Genomic DNA, 21,970 nt, shown 5'->3' on the forward strand with positions numbered 1-21,970 from the left:
TCTGTTCCTGGACCTCACGGCATTGACACACACTTTGACCAACTGGGTGAGGAATCAACACACACACACACACACACACTGAAATAATTAAAATATATTGAAGTATATCAGTCATCATTTATACTGCATACATGATGTTGTGTGTGTGTGTGTGTGTGTGTGTCACAGAGGATGTGTTTCTACTGAGGACTAAGGATGAAAAAAATCCAGAAGTTTATGCCATCTTCAGCACCATCAGGTACCTCCAGAATATGATTACAGTAGTTTCTCTCTACAGGTTTAGTAGAAACTAATTCTTTAAGGAAAGTTTTTATTCTTTTAATGAATCATTTCAAGACTCTTTTTTCTTAATCATATGACATATTCCTTTGTGTGTGTGTGTGTGTGTGTTTGTGTTTGTGTGTGTATGTCTTGTCCTGCAGTAACGTGTTCCAGGGCTATGCTGTGTGTGTGTATAACATGGCTGATATTCGTGAGGTGTTCAATGGTCCCTTTGCTCATAAAGAGGGACCGGATTATCAGTGGGGACCTTATGAAGGACGTGTCCCATATCCCAGACCTGGAGTGGTGAGAACCCAGATATCCAAAATACCATTTCCTTTGACTGGTGTAATCAGTTGAAAACCAGGCGACATTTTTTGAATCCTTAACAGTCTAGTTTTGGTGAAATGTGCCTGCTGTGGCACTAAATTCCTGTTCTTGGCTGACAGAAGAGAAATTTTAGATGTGTCTTCTGCATGCGTATCCCATCGAGGCCTAACATATTGACATGCTTTTCTGTAAAAAGTGTTTCTGTAGCCTTACTTTAACTAGTTTGGTCATTCACTTCCACTGACCTGTCTGCTCAGCAACATGTTTTCACCCACATCAATCTTTTTATTACTATTATTTTTCATCTCTCTCTCTCTCTCTCTCTCTCTCTCTCTTTCTCTCTCTCTCTCTCTCTCTCTCTCAGTGTCCCAGTAAGATCACTGCTCAGCCTGGTCGTATGTTCGGCAGCACTCTGGAATTCCCGGATGCTGTTTTGCAGTTTGCTCGCTCCCATCCTCTCATGTGGCGGGTTGTGTACCCGACTCATCGCCAGCCCCTGCTCTTACGCACCTCCACACCCTACAGACTCACACACATCACCGTTGACCGCACGCTGGCCGAGGACGGCCCTTACGACGTCATGTTCATCGGCACAGGTAAGATCCAGTGTGTCGGCTTATGCACTGTATACTGTATCTTAGTTAGCTGTGATTAAATCTCATTGACCTTTGACCCATACAGATGTTGGCACAGTCTTGAAAGTCATCGCACTGCGCAATGGCAACTCGGTCACCAGTGAGGAGATCACTCTGGAGGAACTGCAGGTCTTCAAGGTGAGTTTGTGTGCTGTCACATTCATCTTTTATTTCAGATGTGTCAGGATTTTTTTTTAATAGTCTCATTCTATGCTATGTTTCTTCATCAGATGCCAACTCCCATTACCTCCATGGAGATCTCGGTGAAGCGGGTGAGCTTTTGTACTCCTGCAGTCTTTCCACATACTTCTTCGCTAATTCAATGAGATGACATGCAGACACTTTATATTCAAGTTTAAGTGGATTCTGGTTATTGTGCTAACACAAAACAAACGATAACCTTAATCTAATCTTTGTACTGACAATGAAAAAATGATTGAATATTATGGAAAACAAGCGGAAACCAAGCAACACAACCTGATGTGCTCTGTTCTTTGTAAATGTGTTAAGTAGGATGTCAGGAAATTGCAGAGGCAGCTGACGCAAGTGCAGACTTTTGTTTAAACACTGTAACAGGAACAGACAGTGAAGCATAAACAAAAGAATGACGCAAAGCAACAAACAATATTTGACATAAACCGAGGCTTAACTATGACAGACTGGAACACAGGAACTTAAATATGATTGCTGAATAATGGAAATGCAGAAAACTGCTTGCAATAAATCTGACTAAAATCTGATGTGATATCAATCTATCTATCTATCTATCTATCTATCTATCTATCTATCTATCTATCTATCTATCTATCTATCTATCTATCTATCTATCTATCTATCTATCTATCTATCTATCTATCTATCCCTATAATTATAGCCTTTTTTCCTCATTATGAAAATTGAGCTTGTACTTATATAAGTTCATATCCCCAATAATTTTGTGCACAAATCACCATAATCATCCATTAAATCATTGAGAATTTATGTTTGCTCACCTCTGAGTATCTTATTTTTTATGATGTCACATACATGAAGGGTAAAATCAACCAATAATAATAATAATAATAATAATAATAATAATAATAATAATAATAATAATAATAATAATAATGTGTTTCCTTCCCACATTTATTACCTCAGTTATTAAGTTGTTAAAAATATTTTGGTTTTTTAAAAATTTTTTTACATATATTAAATATATTACACTGTTGACACATAGAAAAAAAAAATGAAACAAAAATTATATGCTGCATATGAACCTTTATTTTTTTTTCTACATTCAACCCCTTCTTTAGCAATCGCTGTTTGTGGGCTCGAGTGCTGGTGTTGCACAGGTTCCTCTGCATCGCTGCAGCATGTACGGTAAAGCGTGTGCTGAGTGCTGCCTGGCACGAGACCCCTACTGCGCCTGGGACGGACAAACCTGCACACGCTATGTTCCCAATGCTAAACGTCGCTACCGAAGACAGGACATCAGACACGCCAACCCAGCCCTGCAATGCAGAGACCAGAACCAGAGCGGTAAGGAAGTGGAAAAGAGAGGCGTTTCATTGAAATGTTTGTCTATTACACTTTACATTTATCAGGAGTCCAAGCACCTAGCTATTCTTTATTTTTACTAAAGAAAAAGTTATTTTTATTGGAGATGGTGGACTATAATTCAAAACAGATTAAGAAACATAATTAGAAAACACTATAACATTAATAACAAGTGGCGGACCGTGCATTTCACACCTAGGCCTTCACTGGTGTCCTTCCTGAATTAATCCACCTTTATACCATCATAATGATGCCACGGCAATAGATACTAATCAACCGATAAATAACAAAGTAAAAAAGAAATTAGTCTACAGTATTTCACACCTCACAAGGAATAGACTTTTATTATGGTTACTTTTCTCAAAAAAGACATTTCTGATGCAGCAAACTGCAATCTCTGGAGGAGCAGCATCCGAAATGAGACACAGTGAATATAGAAACAATGTATATGTGCGGGTCACTGCCTCTGACTACTCCAATTATCCAATCAAAGGACGGGAAATTGCTGACGTAATCGTATGCCCGCTAGATGGCCCCGGTGACGCCAACTCGAAATCTGAGTGGTTAAATTGGTGAAATCTTATTTTAAGCTCCGGGCGCCTGCACTATTCATTCTGAAGGCCTTAAGGCAGATTTCTTTCACCCTGGCAACACATGATGTCAGCCACTGGCTGAAATATGATTGGATAAATACTCTTATTATAAATATACACTACTGGAAGCAGCGCAACCAAGAGAAAACTATGAAATGTAGAGAATAGACTATTGGGAATAATTTAATAGACATTCATGGAAAATATATTAAATATATTCATATATATTCACAATGCAAGTCAGTGCATTGTTGTTTAGGCCAGCAGAGAAGGCCTTGCTGGCCCTGACGGCACACCACTGTTAATAACTAATAAAAGAGACAGCCTGGTGGAGCAGTGTGTATCAATGGCACATGACACATCCAGGGTTCCTGGGCTTCGTTTTTAGTCTCCAGGCAGAGTTTTGTATTTTGTCTATGTGTTTTTGGGGTTTTTCAGTTTCCTTCAGCTGTCCCAAAACATGCTGGTATGCTGCTAAATTGTTCTTAACTCTGAAACAATATAAACCCACACCAAATGAGATAATGAAAAAACAAACTCAAAATCAAACAGTGAATTCAGCAACTACAGTGAAAACTGAGAGTGAGAGCCAGAGGATGTTTACAGTCAGAGGAAATATGAGATTAAAATGAATTGACCCATGAAGTAAGGTGAGCTTAAATTATCTATGATTATTCATGTCAAGGTTACTGTGTTAAATATGATGACCACTTTGTGCAGGATTTATATGAATTCTGAAAACCCAATCGAAAGAAGCTGGATTATTCAGAAAGAGTTAATTAGGAACTTCAAATTAAAGCATTTTATATAACAGCACTCACGGTGTGTGAAACAGCCTTAAAAAGCACTCTACACACATATATTGAACTTTTCAGCTCGGAAGTTCTCCCAGAACACCTCTCATCACTTTCAGTGAGAATAAGAAAAAGATGTAACACAAGAAGGAAGGAGAAAAAAAGCAAAAATGTGCTTACACACCTCAAAAACACACACACACACACACACACATCCGCACCTGCATTTGGAAAGCTAAGCTTTACCTGTTCAATGAACCGATTTGAACTTTTCAGCAGACTGACAGATCACTACACACACACACACACACACACACATCTGCATCAGCGGAACCACTTTGAATGGTTGTCACCTTTTAGTGCTTGTCTATGTATACACACACACACACCTGCATTAGTGGAACATGACCTCTACATGAACCACAATGAACGGTTGTCACACCTTTTAGCGCTTGTCTGTATATATTCACACACACACATACACACACACACACACATCTAGTGTTATCTGCCTTCATTTGGCTCTTTGGAGCGAAACTAAACACTATCCTCTTTGCTATAACAGTTCACATGAGCATGCGTGTGTCCTCACTCTAGTGTGTTTTGTCTGCAGTGGAAGACGTGGACATGGTTGAAGTGCGAGTTGTCTATGGCACAGAGAACAACAGCACCTTTCTGGAGTGTGTCCCTCGATCTCCACAAGCCACCGTCACCTGGCACATTCAGCGAGATGAACATCTGGAAGAGGTGAGACGGACAAAGCGGTTTAAACATTTTCCGTAAACATTTTACATGAAGTCTTTCCTTTTACTGTTTACATTCAAAGTCCCAGACATAAAGAAAACTCTCTAAAGCTCCCAGAGCACATCATTCATCACAGAAGCAATCCTGTCACTGTAAGATGGATAGAAGTGGAATGGTCTGCTTCACCTAGTGCTCTGTACATCACATTTTAAAAACAATCCTCTATTTTCGTAGACATTTGTATGCTTTGGGCAAATATGTCAGAAGTGTTTGGGTTTGCTTCAGGATAACTGCCTCTCTTTTAGAAAGTAATAATAAAAAAATGCCATATTATAATTATTAAAAATGCAGTTTATGTTTTTTTAAAAAAAGAGTTTTTAATGGAAAGTAATTTGATTAATTTTCTGTTTTTTTAAAATAACTTTTCATTCAAATTGCTATACAAATAAATTTGTTTTGCTTTACCTATGTTTTGAGAATAAAAAAAAAAAAATGAAGAGCTAATAACAATAATAATTTCTTTTTCTAATTTCTGACTTTTTTTAATAATTATTACATTTACAGTATTTAGCAACAGATATCGTACCTTAAAGGCAATGACAAATGAATAAATAAATTAGATAAAAACTTTATTTTAAAAATAATTCTCAGATTAATATTGCTAATTTAAATGTTTAATTTGTTTTTTTTTTAAATTAAAATAAACATGGATTTTTGATCAAATTAATAGATTTTATATAAATAACAAAATAAGCCCAGAATCTTTAATTAACTTTAATAAATCTCATTTTATTTTAATTACATTTTCTAGATAAATAAATAAATAATAATAAATTAAATAAATAATATATACTATATAATCAAACAAAATAATAGGATATAGTTTATTCTAATAAAAATATATCTAACATATATAGTATAATGAATATATAATTAAAGCATTTTATATATAAATTGTATTATGTATAAAAAATAATGTAATATAATACTAATAGCATGAGTTCCCTGTTTTTATTTTCGGTAATGTGCTTCCCTGCAGGTGGAGCTGGACGAGCGAGTGGTAAAAACAGACGAAGGTTTGCTGTTCAGGCGAGTGTTGCGACACGATGAAGGTGTCTACGTCTGCCGCTCGCGGGAACATGGGTTTTCTCAGATGCTCTCGCGTGTGTGGTTGGATGTGTTACAAGGAGACACCCTCGCTGACTTACTGTCACAAGACAATAAACACAAAATTTGGTCTCCATGTCCTGCCCATATGAACTCAGCTAACCGAACGCCATCCAGGGGCTGGTTTAAGGACGTCTTGCAGCTGATTGGTCCATCAAACCTTCCTCAAGTAGAACAATACTGTGAGCGCGTCTGGTGCAATGAAAAACTGCGGCGGAAGCACAAGAACATGATGGACAAATACAGACAGGCGCAGGAAGTAGCACGGAAAACCAGAGTCAGCAAGAACGCCGGGGAACGGAATCGTATGCCGCGAGACACACACGCAGTAGAGTGACGTACGCAGAGACGTACGGACACAGAGACAAGAGTTAGAACATTGTATAACACATCTCTCAAGCATAAAGACGTTGACATTCAAACATACACGCTGCTCACACGGAGTAAAGAGGTGGAACGCGTGCCATCGGCAAAGCTCTGCAGAACTGGGGAGCAAATTTTATATTACATTTTCTTTATTAACGTATTATTGCGATGCCATTTGTCATAATTTGACGACAGTTGCCATATCAACAGAAGAAACAGACACAATGTGGACACACACACACACACACACACTTTATTAAATTTCTGTTTACTGTAGTTTTCTACTGTACGCACTGAAAAGCTCTGGGCCAAAGACCTTTATGATCATCCAGATATTAAAAGTGCTTGCAGTTTATTTTATTTTATTTTATTTTATTTTATTTTATTTTATTTTATTTTGACCAACTTGTTAACCTGATTTATTTCGAAGCTGTAATTTGCTAATTTATTTGGCTGTTACTGCAAGCTACTGGTTATAAGTGGATTAAGTGAGGCATAAAACATGATGGGGTGTGCAGTGAAAGGAAAATGATCAACAGTGTACTGGTGTGAGGATACCAGTTATATAATCTAATATATCAAGTGTTTAATTCCTCTTATACCACAGCAGTTTGCCGACACTAACAACATTGTATTTATTAATGAACATTGTGCATTAAATCTGTTTAGAGTTATATTTAATGTTGTAGATCGTCTCCAAAAACAGGTTCGTTCTCATTATTTCTTACCTTGTAGCAGCTATAAGCAGCCGTTTCCTTAATAATCCGCCTTTTTCCTCTTTTTGGATGTTAATAAGACAACAAACAAACAAACAAAATCCACTTTATTGAAGATTGAAAACCTTTACTGTTACAAAGTGGAGACTCCTTCCGAAAAAAAAACATGCTGAATAAACAAATCTCTAAAATGAATCTCCTTACAGAACGTTTTCTAATATTAAAGATTATTCGGTGCATCTGGTGCGTCCATCAAATGCGTCCTTTGTGAGTAATAATAATTATTTTGCTATTCAAATGAGCAGATTAGCAGAAACCTGACAACCGGAATTACTGTCCAAACTATAAAGAAATAATCAACATCATTTGCAATTTGAATATTCAACATTGCTGTGGTATAAAAATAAATATAAAAAAACCGCCAATAAAATCTGTTGTATATTCACAAGTGGAGGCTTGGTGGTTAGCATGTTTGAGTCACACCTCCATGACTGCTGGTTTAATTCCTGCCATGTGTGTGGAGTTTGCATGTTCTCCAAGGATTTCCTCTGGGTTCTCGAGTTTCCTCCCCCAATTCAAAGATATATATATTGTAGGCTGATTGGCATTTCTGTTATGTGTATGCGAATGTGCCATGGGTTAGACTGCCATCCTGTCTAGGGGGGTACCCTGCCTTGTGCCCAGTGTCTCCTGGTATAGGCTCCAGGTTCCCCATAACCCTGTCTAGGATAAGCAGTGTAGAGAATGGATGCATGGATATTTACAGTATATTTACTCATAACTATAGCTTCACTCTCTTTTTGGTGCGTAAATGTTACACATGGTCATACTTCTAGCGCCTAGAGCAGGGATGTCCAATCTTATCCATAAAGGGCCGGTGTGGGTGCAGGTTTTCTTTCCAATCAAGCAGGAGACACACCTGAATCCACCTGCTTGATCAACTGATCCTGGCTTTCAGTAGACTCAGGTGTGGCTTCTACTCGGTTGGAATGAAAACCTGCACCCACACCAGCCCTTTGTGGGTCACCCCTGTCCTAGAGCAGGGATGTCCAATCTTGTCCGAAATCCATTCCAATCATATCCATTTCTGGATAAGATTGGACACCCCTGTCCTAGAGGATGTACAAAGGTACTCACTTGGAATATAAAGGTTTTGAAAGTGTAGTTGAAAGCAAGGAATGAAAATGTTACCTGTATGTTATTATTTCTGAAGGTGGTGGATAAAAATTTCAGCTGTTGGATTTTCACGTCCTAGGCATTAATGTTCCGACTAAGGCACTGTAAAAACACTGAATTACAAAAGTACAATAAGCTTAAATGTCCAGATTGCTTTGGAAAGTGAAGAAAGCCTTTTCTTTTCTTTAAAATATCTCCATTCGGTTGTATAAATGAAGAAGGAGCCAAGTCTGCATGGTTGTTTGGTTTGCTTTTCTTTTTTTTCCCCCCTTCTCCATTAAGCCTAGACGCTTTCACATCACTCCCTTCAGTGATTCATTTGCTCTAACAGAAGTCTGGAAACACACATTCTGCTTTCTTTGAAAATATTTCTGTTGATTTTATCTACCCTGATTCAGAAACCAGTGTCAGAATATAGATCCATCTGAATCATTTGCTTTTGCGTTACCAGATTTGAAAAAATCTTACAGAAATAACATCAGAGCTGTTAATGGTATTAATTCAGTCTTCTACTAAATGACTGGGTTATAAGTGTAATTGAGTTCAGCTTTTAGTGCATCCATTTGCAGAATGTACATTTTTGATAAGTCATTTTATACAAGGTGTATGAATACACTTAATACCTTTGTTGTGTTTATAGCTTTTTTTGCCAGAAGAAAAGTGGTTGTTATTGTGGGAAAAAAAATGCTATAGACATGCTCCAGGTTTTATTGTAAATTATCATTACGAGTCAAATTATTTGTTACATGTTAGATGTGACCCATTAGGGGTTTTTTGTTTGTTTATTTGTTTGTTTTTTGATGGATATAGTGCCAGAACATTTTTCAGTGTCATCCCTATAGTTATCTTAACTTTGTACTAGTCTAATGTTAGCTACTCCAAACATACACTAATAGATGATGACCTTGAAATACAGTATTCTCCATTTACCTACATGTCCTTCAACTAAGTGAGGGCAATACCATAAGCCTCAGACACACCACAGACCCTTGAACTATCACACTGTGCTCCACTGGCAATCCTTAGGGGTAATACTAAAAAAAAATTGAACTATACTTAGCAGTGATACAGAAAAAGTGTAGATAATTGATGTTAACTATGTACTAGTCTAATGTTAGCTACGTCGAACACACACTAATAGGTCTTATGTGAGACTGGGGACAGGGGTGGAGTTTCTAGGGTGTCAGTTAATATCAGAGATTACAAAATACCTGCACAACTTCTCGTCTGTTATAGACCAAAATTTTACATTTTACAATATACATAAATTCTGTATTCTCTCATCATAGGTTAAAATACTATTCAAAGACTGTACAAACATTTCAAGCATAGCAGCTCCAGAGATCTTCTTCAGTTTTTCTTAACACTGCATCCAAAAGCCAAGACTGTACGCATATAGACCGATTTTAACTAACAGACTGATACTCATTTCAACACTGTACATTCATTTTATCTCACATACCACGTGTGTGTGAAGAATTTGTATGGTTATATGTCATGTATTTATGTCTTATTTAAAACAGATCCTTGCATGCAGAGTGTACAGATGTGGGTTTTGTCTTTAAAGATAAGTGAATAAAATGGAATAAATATGTTCCATATTGTAGATATGTCTATCATATGTTCTGTCATGGGCTTTAGCGGTTCAAGTTTCTCGGCGAGACGTCCGCCTTTCTCTTTTATGTATTTTACATGTGCATGTTTGGATTCGAAAAAAGTCAGGATACGAGATTAAGTGATCAGTCTACGCTGGGGGTTTTAATCATTTTGTTATTTGACTGCAAAAGAGGCAGAAAGCTATCAGAGATGTATAGATTCCAAATAAAGACCGCAGTACACATATAGACCATCGCTTTAAGCTATAATTGATGCTAACTGATCCTGATATGTACACAACTATAATCATGTCCAAATGCTGTTTGTTTGTTTGATGCAAGTTTCTGAAATTATGTTCTGAGTTGAAAGCATGGTTATGTTTTAGAAGTGTTCTCAACTTCCTGTGATAAAAGCAAGTATAACATAATTCAACTCAATTATCTTCCATTAGCAGGCGGCACAGTGGCGCAGTCGGGTAGCATTACTGCCTCATGATGCTGTTTCAAGATTCCCAGGTTAATTCAGAGCTCTCCAGTTTAACTCAGGTTATATATGTATAGTTTGGAAGGGTTTTTTTTGCCTCCACGTAGGTTTCCTTCCACCTCCCAATAACATGCCAGGAGGTGAATTGATCATTGGAAATTGCCTCTATAGGTGTGAATGCGTGTGAGATTGTGTGTGTTCATGGTGGAATAGTGTCACATCTGGTGTGTATTTCCATCTTACACACAGTGTTGACTCTGTGTATCCACCATGACCCTGACGATCCAGAGGTTCACGGAAACCAAGAATTTAAAGCAGCACAGCTGTGTTTTTTTCTTTAAATAGGTAGTAAATATAGACACATACTTAAAGGTCTCTGATTAATTAACTAATTTAACCATTACTTTTTCATGAGCTTAGTGTTACAAAATAAATTTCAGCAAGTACAACTTGCATGAGGCAAAGTCTGGACATTCCAGCTAAAATTTACTTCATTTATTTGAGGTTATTTCAAATAAACTTAATTTTACAAGGTTATAGCTGTTTCCGATTGAGCTGATGATCAATATAATACCCTTCTACTGAATTCATTCTATTCAATTCAATTTTATTAACGCTTTTAAGAATGGACACTAGTGGAAAAGCAGCTTTACAGAAATATAAAAAAAAATTAGAAATAAATTTTAAATAAAAAGTTTAGATTTATCCCTAATGAGCAAATCAGAGGCAATGGTGTCAAGGAGAAACTACCTGAGAAGATATTAGGAAAAGAACTCAAGAGGAACCAGACTCAAAAGGCAACCCATCCTCGTCTGGGTGATACCGGATTTGTGTCAATTAAGTAAGGAATTAAGAAATCAACATTCTTTATTATTTATTCAAAATTCAACGAATTTTTAGTACAGTGCTCATTCTAGCATGTTCTAATTTTCACTGTAAAACCTAACATATAATCAAAATTTCTAAGCCTAATAATAAGCAGATAAAAAATATGAATTTGTTGAAGTTTTAACTACTTCACTATATTATTACTATTATTATTATTATTATTATTGTTATTATTATTATTATTATTATTATTATTATTATTAATAATAATAATAATAATAATAATAATAATAATAATAATAATAATATTATTATTATTTTTTTTATTTTTATTTTTTTTTATTATTATTATTATTTTGCCATTGGAAAGTCTTCAGGAAAGAAGACTATACTTTCCAGTTTCTCAGTAGTTTTTTTTTATTTAGTAGTTTTTTCAATTATTTTTTAAGTATTTTTTTAATTATTATTTAATTTGATTTTTATTTTTTAATAAATTTTTCTTTAAATAAATTTACTTATTTCTATTTTTGGTGAGGACACAACTGGTTATAGCTGCTATCATGTAAGAGATTAAAGGAGCTTGCCTCACAGACATAACTATAAACCGATAAAAACAATTATATCATTAATTAATAAATTAAAAAGCATAATTGTTACCGTATTATAAGAAGAATAAAACTCTTCAGGATATGATGTTATTGGAAAATGATGAGCTTAACAGGGCTACAATCTGCTTCACTAGTCCATGGTCAATTAATTTTGTATAGCAGCAGTTATAAAGCTTTTATTCGTTACTTTTCTCCAAAGATGGTTTGCTTTTAATAATATCATTTAATAAGGGAACTCATAAGTCTAAAGCATTACCAATAAATGAAAACCAATGATGACATTGTTGTACATAATCATAGTAAATACAGTAAGCATGCAGGCTTTACACCATAACCATGAGGTTCCTGACCTGACATGGATACGGGTTTTGTATCTGAACAAAACAAACAAAGGCACCAATGAATGCTGTTCAGTGTATAGAATGAAAATTGCATTTCTATGTTTAGGAAAACAAATCAGCACATGAAATTCTATAAGACCACAGTAAACACACTTAGCGTCAGCTCCGTCTGTAGGCTTTCCTGCATATCATCTTCATTCCAAAAGAAAAATGCAGAAAGAAGAATAATTTTGAAAGTTTGCATGTGAGACAGTTTACTTAAAAAAAAACAAACAAAACCAACCACTTGGTAAACTTCCCAGCATTTCAGCTATCCTTGGATAAAATGGAACTAGAATAAATAATGGAGCTGAGTGCAAGATCTTTGGATAATAAAGCGACATGTCTTGTTGTAATGCAATTTAGGTTTTCATCATTTTTTAAGTTGTTAAGAGTTAGCGAACTTACAACAGTAACAACACAACAGTAAATCTGACGTTGCAGAAAGCCTGTGGCTGTCTGTTATTTCTACTACAGTTAAGCCTGACTCTTTCATTAGCAAGCGAAAGTTATAATTTCAATTTAATTTTAGTACAAAAACTGAGCATGTAGAACGTGACAGTGGCCCTAAAACCATTTCTTATAGTAAATAATTAGTGATCTGTTAGATTGCTGATCTAATGCTGAATGTGCTGTGTCATTTATCTGTATAATTTGCCAGTGTCACAGCTAGGAGGCTAAGGGAGATGCCGATTTTATTTAATAAAGTGCAAAACAATGAGCCAAAAAACATGAAGAAACAAAAACTATAGAAGAAAGAAAGAAAGAAAGAAAGAAAGAAAGAAAGAAAGAAAGAAAGAAAGAGAAAGGAACAGACACTCAAATGTGGCACTTTATTTAAGGGTACTAATCAGGGTTATAACACAGTGACACAGGTGTGAATGATCATTTGGGTAAATATGACATGGACATGTGAATGCTGGTGCTGATGGGTAATGTATTTCAGATCTAGTCGCATTTCAGAAAATTATAAGTTATAATAAATAAAAAAATAAATTAATAGCTAGCCACTCTACTGGCACCCAGACTGCTCCTCTGTTTAAAGGAAATTGGAATGAGTAGATATAATGTAGATTGTAATGTGATATAGTTATAGAACCAACATTTGTCACATTATTATGAAGCACATAAGTCAGTTTTCTGACATGAAATGTGCTTGTCCTGAGTCTTCAGGCTACTGATTAGTCAACGTTTGCTTTAATCTTGCAAATATAATCCATCCACCTCTTATTTTCTCTCTTGGTCAGCTGATCGTCGAAGGCAATATTATTTAAAGCCTAATTAACTCAACTCATATGTGGAGCTCGGGTGCTTTTTGCTGACTCCTCATCCTCTCCTACATGCCTGACATTTTTCTTTCCTCTCCTCCATCAACGCCATGCATTTGTTTTCTCAAACCTCCTTTACGGCCCTACACACAGCATGCTGGAGAACGGGAGAGTGTGAGAGAGATCTGGGAGAATTGTGGGAGGAGAAAAATGAAATGCAGAGAAAACATCAAGCACACAGAGTGCAGAAGGTGTGAAAAAAACAGGATGTAGCTCTGGAGAATGAAAGAGTGACAGTCCAAAGAGACTAGGTGAATATGTGAGACTGTGCATGTGTGTGTGTGTGTGTGTGTGTGTGTGGCTGATTGTGTTAAACTGAAAGCGAAGAACGAGGTAAAGTGTTCTGACATGGAAACCTTGACTAGGAAATGTCAACACGTCTAACAAGAGGCAAAAGAGGTTAATGAGCGTATACCTAACAGGAGGTAATTAGGGCTAATTAGAATCATTAATCATCCACGCTGTCTCTGCTGAGGCCTGTGTAAGACATGAGGTCAGATGAAATGCCATCACACCAAGAGCGTCTGGCTAGCGGGGCTAAGCTTTCACTTTCTTTGAAGGGAAACATAAAAAAAGTAGGCCATTTTTAAAAAAAATAATGGTCTCTTTGTTGTTGTTGTTGTTTACTTTGTGGAACCAAGAACAACAGAAGCACCAAAGTTTGTTAGGAAAAAATACATGAAGTCAAGGCTGAAGATGATTTCTCTGTCGTTCATATTCATCATATAGAAGTGAACATTTTTAGGAGACTGTTCTATTAATAGAAAAATTCTACAACACAGAACAACAAATGAATTTTAATAAAAAGGATAAATTCGGAATATTAAATATTCATATAAACTGCTCAGCTCCTCGGTTACTTCCATTATTATTATTATTATTATTATTATTATTATTATTATTATTATTTTGGATATGCTTTACAAAACTGAAGCTATCAAATAAAATCCAAAACATTAAAAAAACATAAAGAAGCAATTGATAGATTATTTGCTTCAGAGATTCTTGGAACATAATTCTCTCTCTCTCTCTCTCTCTCTCTCTCTCTCTCTCTCTCGCTCTCTCTCTCTCTCTCTCTCTCTGTCTCTTGCTAGCTCTCTCTCCACATGTCTCCAATCCTTTTTGACTCTCGTTTCTTTTACCTTCAAGTACAAACATTATATTTATATTTAGAGGCTAAGACTAAACCAAAACCCTAGCCACAAACTAACACTAAATTCATTAACTTAAACCACATCTTCTAAACCTAACCATGATTAGGTTTACAATTAAAGTTTGGACTTCTAATCCTAACCCTAATTCTAATTCCTAATTTTAATCCACCTAATCTGCCCAGATTTCCTTGTATGTTCTTTTTAATTTAGAGAATCTGTAAGCATCATTTTGACTAAAACGACAAACAACTTACCTACCTACCCCAAGTATATTACCCAAGCTTAACACTCACTAAAACCTAAAACCCACACTCAACCCCAACCCTAAGCCTAATGTTCGACCCTATCTATTACAATCCACAGCATTCATCAAATTAGAATGATTTTGTCTCTGTTCAGTGAATCACAACATGTGGCTCAGCTTACTAATAAGACATCAGTGTGTTTCAGATGATTTGTCCAGAAACTGTTCTCTATCATTCAACTACCATTCATATTCTTTAATCAAATCATCCTCTGCCTTCTATTTAACAAAATCACACACACTGCATTGCACTTTAAAACTATATTCCAACACGTTGAGTGAGCATCATACAAATCCTTTAGCACTTCATTAGCCAAAGTTCAGTTCAGTTCCACTCCATTAAATTTGTGTGAGTGCTTTTAATAACAGATATCTTAGTTACAAATTTACAGTATCCAGATGAGATCATGCTAAAAAAAAATTAAATAAAAGACTGATCAGCTAGTCAGCTAGTTTTTTGATGAATGTGGAATATTCCAAAGAAAAAGCAGCATACAGTGAACAGAAGATTACTCAGTACAGGCAAAACTCATACAGATGCATGGGCATGAAAAGATGCTACAGATCACTACAGAGGCTTAGAGATGCCACAGAGGCTCTGAAATATACCCGTGATATAGAAGAAAGCACACACACTAGGGCAGAAAGCTACAGTGTTCAAATCCATTTTAACAGTTTTATTATTATTGTCTTCTTGGAGTTTTGTCCTGTTACATTGAGGTTTGAAGCGAATCGACTCTTTGAATTGGCTCATTCTTTTGAATCGGCACTTTGAGACACATTGGGAGTAGGATTTTAGAACAGAAAACTCACTTGGGAGATATTTTGAGGATATATTTAGGAACATATTCCCTTTTTCACTTGCTTAATTATTAATTCATTATTAATAAAATTGAATTTTTAATTCATGATTTAGTTTTTTATTAAAATAATATTAAAATAAAAAATTATATATATATATATATATATATATATATATATATATATATATATATATATATATATATATATATATATGTAATGTTTTAATTACAAACGAAATCATGAATTAATAAGTAAGCAATAATATTTTTCCCTTTTAAAAAGCTTTCTTTTACAATGCTCTGATTTTCTACCAGTTCATACTTATGAAATTATACTGAATTATTTCATACTTATGACATATTAATAATACAGTTAATCATCATTTCTACAATGAATCAATATAGTTGATATATTTTGAAGTAACTGTTTATTTCTTTGTGTTAATCAAATACAGTCTGATGCAACAAACCACATAGAAATAGGAATAGTCACTACAGTGTTCCATGTCAACTTTGGCCATTAACCTTTTTTGACCTCTCCAGAAAATGAAGTCCCCACTTTTAATCAATAGTTTACATTTACAACATCTAACAGTAGACAGACACAAAAAACACGTTATTGTGTCACACACATGCATGTACGAGCACGTATACACACACTCGCACATGTGCACACACATACACATACACAGACACACACAGAGATGCTCTGTCTCTCAGAATATGAGAAGAGTCACAAGGCAAGGAAATCAGTGAGCTGGTCTGGGTCATTTGGTTAAATCTTTTCTTTTTTAGAAAAAAAAAATATTGTTAAAAGAGAAAAATTTCATTTCACACAAGTAGAGTTTTGGATCGCGTCCTTAAATATGGTTTAAAAAGGAAAGGAAACATATACCTCAAAATATACACACTTTTTTTTTTTCTCCAGTTTTCAGAAGAATGGATATATTACAAATGTCAAATCTCAGCACAATTCACCACTACATATTAGCTTATTATGTCTTAAATATGTCATAAGAACATTAGATGTGCCAATGTGCTTCCTGTCTACTGTATTGGCAAAACACTCAACTACATATCTTCTTTAAAGTCATGCACATGAACAGAAACAGGCATAACCGTCCATTACATCGTGAAACATTATAAATAGAACAAAACTATTCACCCTTTTACACTCTTATCTTATATCTTAAGGAACTGGTAACAGCTTGTGGAACTGATTGCTGAGGGAAAATAAGTTGGGGCCTTACAATTAGCATTTTCAAGAAAGAGATAATAGGTACAATTTCTTGATGCTGGTGTGAGTATCATCAAAGTACATCTCTGGTTCCTCGTAGTACATAATAGGTCCTTAAGGACCGTTCCTTTTAAAGCTTTACTGTAAAAGATAAATGTACACCATTCACCACTCATGCACCTTCATAAAGAAAAGATGCATAACAACCTTACTAAGTATCTCCATCATTGCCGGAACCAACCTCCTGACAATAAAAAGTACTCTGAGGAACTGCAATTTCTCAAATGGCCCCCATTTTTATAAATTATAGTTTATTTACAAATCTCATTACCAGAGTGTTAGCACTTCAACCCCTTAAAACCCATCACTGTAGAAAAACTGGAGCATTTGAGTATGTTTGATTAATATTTCATCATTGTGCATTAAAAATAAAAAGGAAAAATCAGCTGTTATTGACCATAAAATTGGGTGCTAGATACTTTTGGATATGAAAAGAGCAGCTCGTTGTAGCTATACATGTTAGTATCTGCACATTTTATGAATTCTTTCTCTCTTGAAAGTGATGTTTAACTCAACATATAAATACGATTGCTTCTTGTTTTATTTTTTCACAACACTAAGCTGCCATCTAGTGGTGAAAAACCAAAAGCCACCAGTTCACCTTTCTGGTGCTCTGTTATTTTCATTCACACTCATACCAGCCTGCACCACAAACCACTCTGGGAAACAATAAAAGCGAAAGAGATGACATGTTAGGAACCACAGAAGTAGTTAAAGAGAAAATATTTCCTAGAACTGCCTTAATTTTTTTTTTTTTTTGGTCTATAATTTAGTAGTCGGGGATATTCCGTGAAAATACATACTTCACATCTCTTTAATGGAAATACAAACCCAAACCCTTCCATCTAGAGACCCTAGGTAGTCAACCCCACTATTCCCTGCTCTCTGATGCTGCTTGTGTTGCAGTAATTGGAGCACAGCTTGCAATTTTCTTAATAGCACAGGAAAACTGACTGAGGTCTAAAGGAGGAAGGAATTATTATCTGCCATTTATCATCTAACCTAAAAACACCAAGAAAGGGACCATGGGTAAATCTGATGTCATTTCGAATCATGTTTTACTTTAAAATGAATGAACGCTACTTTAAATAACATGCTGTATGAGGAATATAGTGTTAATGTAACTGTTGGAGCTATGAAACACACACACACACACACACACACACAATCATCTTGTCTTGTGAATAATCAACAGATTAGTAGCAAGTTCAAAACCAAAACATCCCTTTCCCCACATCATCACTTATATTCTTTACCCATACCTCCCCTCATCTGATATTCCCATAATGCACCCCTGCTTAGATGTTGTGCCTGATAATGTCTCAAAGAGTCATCGTAAAGCAAACAAACGCACCGTACAGGTATAGTGCACACGGGGTGACCCTCCATCCTACCTCCATATGATCTCATACAAAATGTGCTTTGGATAAAGTGGAAGCAAAAAAAAAAACCTCCATTAAAGCAGCTCAAAGTGTTTCTGTACAACAGGTGGCGCCAGTGAGAAGCCAGGCCACACTGTTCGAAAAGAAATTTGCTGTTGATGATATTTTGTGGGTAAGTTCACAGTTTAAGTTTCTTTCTCCCCATTTTCTGCTGATGACAAACACTAGAGAGCAGCTTTAACAGTTTCTATGGTAACAGGCAGCTAGTGGTGCTCAGCTAAATAGTGGTTTTGGTCACACAGAGATTATTAGAGGATATAGAGAAAATTCTATTCTATAGAACGCAAACAGGACGAAGCACAAACACACAAATATGTGGCAAATATACAAAGTTTTTTTGTTGTTGTTGTTGTTGTGTTTTTCTAGAAGCAGAGAGTGTGTGTGCTGTTCCAAGACAATGCATGCAGTTGCACCGCTGTACAGTTTGTGTAGGTACCGAGTGTGTGTAATACTTTTTCTGTGGTTCTGATTATTCCTCCGTTTGGAATCATAGCCACGATGAGACAATTTTATTCAGAATGACATCATCCTTGTCTGCACTTTTTCAGATGGGCCTCTGTGTTCAGAAAGAAGCCCAAGCGGATAATTATTGCATCATTTTGTGTGTGTGTGTGTGTGTGTGTTTGTGTGTGTGTAATTTGTGCTTGGCTAAATTGACTTGTTTATGTCATGTAGCTGATATCATGGAGGGTTCAAGGATAGTAATTAAGGTATGAGGGGAGTGTAGGAGGCTGTGTAGGGAGCGCAGTGAGGGTATAAAGGAGTGTATTGAGTGTGTAGGGACAGCAGTGAGGGTATAAAGGAGTGTATTGAGTGTGTAGGGACAGCAGTGAGGGTATAAAGGAGTGTATTGAGTGTGTAGGGACAGCAGTGAGGGTATAAAGGAGTGTATTGAGTGTGTAGGTACAGCAGTGGGGGTATAAAGGGAGTGTAAATAGTGTGTAGGGACAGCAGTGAGGGTATAAAGGAGTGTATTGAGTGTGTAGGTACAGCAGTGGGGGTATAAAGGGAGTGTAAATAGTGTGTAGGGACAGCAGTGAGGGTATAAAGGAGTGTATTGAGTGTGTAGGGATAGTGGGGGTATAAAGGGAGTGTAAATAGTGTGTAGGGACAGCAGTGAGGGTATAAAGGAGTGTATTGAGTGTGTAGGGACAGCAGTGAGGGTATAAAGGAGTGTATTGAGTGTGTAGGGACAGCAGTGAGGGTATAAAGGGAGTGTATTGAGTGTGTAGGTACAGCAGTGAGGGTATAAAGGAGTGTATTGAGTGTGTAGGGACAGCAGTGAGGGTATAAAGGAGTGTATTGAGTGTGTAGGGACAGCAGTGAGGGTATAAAGGAGTGTATTGAGTGTGTAGGTACAGCAGTGGGGGTATAAAGGGAGTGTAAATAGTGTGTAGGGACAGCAGTGAGGGTATAAAGGAGTGTATTGAGTGTGTAGGGATAGTGGGGGTATAAAGGGAGTGTAAATAGTGTGTAGGGACAGCAGTGAGGGTATAAAGGAGTGTATTGAGTGTGTAGGGACAGCAGTGAGGGTATAAAGGAGTGTATTGAGTGTGTAGGGACAGCAGTGAGGGTATAAAGGAGTGTATTGAGTGTGTAGGGACAGCAGTGAGGGTATAAAGGAGTGTATTGAGTGTGTAGGGACAGCAGTGAGGGTATAAAGGAGTGTATTGAGTGTGTAGGGATAGTGGGGGTATAAAGGGAGTGTAAATAGTGTGTAGGGACAGCAGTGAGGGTATAAAGGAGTGTATTGAGTGTGTAGGGACAGCAGTGAGGGTATAAAGGAGTGTAAATAGTGTGTAGGGACAGCAGTGAGGGTATAAAGGAGTGTATTGAGTGTGTAGGGACAGCAGTGAGGGTATAAAGGAGTGTATTGAGTGTGTAGGGACAGCAGTGAGGGTATAAAGGAGTGTATTGAGTGTGTAGGGACAGCAGTGAGGGTATAAAGGGAGTGTAAATAGTGTGTAGGGACAGCAGTGAGGGTATAAAGGAGTGTATTGAGTGTGTAGGGACAGCAGTGAGGGTATAAAGGAGTGTATTGAGTGTGTAGGGACAGCAGTGAGGGTATAAAGGAGTGTATTGAGTGTGTAGGGACAGCAGTGAGGGTATAAAGGAGTGTATAGAGTGTGTAGGGATATTGGGGGTATAACGGGAGTGTAAATAGTGTGTAGGGACAGCAGTGAGGGTATAAAGGAGTGTATTGAGTGTGTAGGGACAGCAGTGAGGGTATAAAGGAGTGTATTGAGTGTGTAGGGACAGCAGTGAGGGTATAAAGGAGTGTATAGAGTGTGTAGGGATAGTGGGGGTATAAAGGGAGTGTAAATAGTGTGTAGGGATAGCAGTGAGGGTATAATGGGAGTGTATTGAGTGTGTAGGGACAGCAGTAAGGGTATAAAAGGAGGGTATAGAGTGTGTAGGGATAGTGGGGGTATAAAGGGAGTGTAAATAGTGTGTAGGGACAGCAGTGAGAGTATAAAGGGAGTGTAAATAGTGTGTAGGGATGGCATTGAGGGGGTTAAGGAACTGTATAGAGTGTGTAAGGATAGTGGGGGTATAAAGGGAGTGTATAGTGTGTGTAGGGATAGCAGTGAGGGGGTAAAAGGAGTGTATAGAGTGTGTAGGGATAGCAGTGAGGGGGTAAAGGGAGTGTATAGAGTGTGTAGGGATAGCAGTGAGGGGGTAAAGGGAGTGTATAGAGTGTGTAGGGATAGCAGTGAGGGGGTAAAGGGAGTGTATAGTGTGTGTAGGGATAGCAGTGAGGGGGTAAAGGGAGTGTATAGCGTGTGTAGGGATAGCAGTGAGGGGGTAAAGGGAGTGTATAGCGTGTGTAGGGATAGCAGTGAGGGGGTAAAGGGAGTGTATAGAGTGTGTAGGGATAGCAGTGAGGGGGTAAAGGGAGTGTATAGAGTGTGTAGGGATAGCAGTGAGGGGGTAAAGGGAGTGTATAGAGTGTGTAGAGATAGCAGTGAGGGGGTAAAGGGAGTGTATAGTGTGTGTAGGGATAGCAGTGAGGGGGTAAAGGGAGTGTATAGCGTGTGTAGGGATAGCAGTGAGGGGGTAAAGGGAGTGTATAGAGTGTGTAGAGATAGCAGTGAGGGGGTAAAGGGAGTGTATAGAGTGTGTAGGGATAGCAGTGAGGGGGTAAAGGGAGTGTATAGAGTGTGTAGAGATAGCAGTGAGGGGGTAAAGGGAGTGTATAGAGTGTGTAGGGATAGCAGTGAGGGGGTAAAGGGAGTGTATAGCGTGTGTAGGAATAGCAGTGAGGGGGTAAAGGGAGTGTATAGAGTGTGTAGGGATAGCAGTGAGGGTATGAGAGGACCGTATTAAATTTTAATGATCCTTTAACACTATACTTGCATGGACAGAACAATGACTATTACCAGTAGTGATATTACTGTTATTTGTATTTTATAAATATATCACTACCTA

General features: G+C 37.0%; 1 protein-coding gene across 1 annotated transcript in view; it reads left to right on the plus strand.

Annotated features, from left to right (window-relative positions):
• sema3bl (sema domain, immunoglobulin domain (Ig), short basic domain, secreted, (semaphorin) 3bl) overlaps positions 1 to 9,915 on the plus strand; it is a 42,706-nt gene extending 32,791 nt beyond the window's left edge. Inside the window, exons 8-16 of the mRNA XM_058390119.1 lie at positions 1 to 46; positions 169 to 238; positions 423 to 567; positions 956 to 1,187; positions 1,273 to 1,364; positions 1,457 to 1,498; positions 2,519 to 2,744; positions 4,763 to 4,896; positions 5,933 to 9,915. The exon at positions 1 to 46 is cut by the window's left edge and continues 69 nt beyond it. Of these exons, the coding sequence (XP_058246102.1) occupies positions 1 to 46; positions 169 to 238; positions 423 to 567; positions 956 to 1,187; positions 1,273 to 1,364; positions 1,457 to 1,498; positions 2,519 to 2,744; positions 4,763 to 4,896; positions 5,933 to 6,397 (1,452 nt within the window). The 3' untranslated portion in view covers positions 6,398 to 9,915. The remainder of the gene's footprint in view (positions 47 to 168; positions 239 to 422; positions 568 to 955; positions 1,188 to 1,272; positions 1,365 to 1,456; positions 1,499 to 2,518; positions 2,745 to 4,762; positions 4,897 to 5,932) is intronic.
• Positions 9,916 to 21,970: the final 12,055 nt, after the last annotated feature.

This window comes from Hemibagrus wyckioides, linkage group LG05, assembly GCF_019097595.1.
Source record: "Hemibagrus wyckioides isolate EC202008001 linkage group LG05, SWU_Hwy_1.0, whole genome shotgun sequence".
In the NCBI taxonomy this organism is placed as follows: Eukaryota; Metazoa; Chordata; class Actinopteri; order Siluriformes; family Bagridae; genus Hemibagrus; species Hemibagrus wyckioides.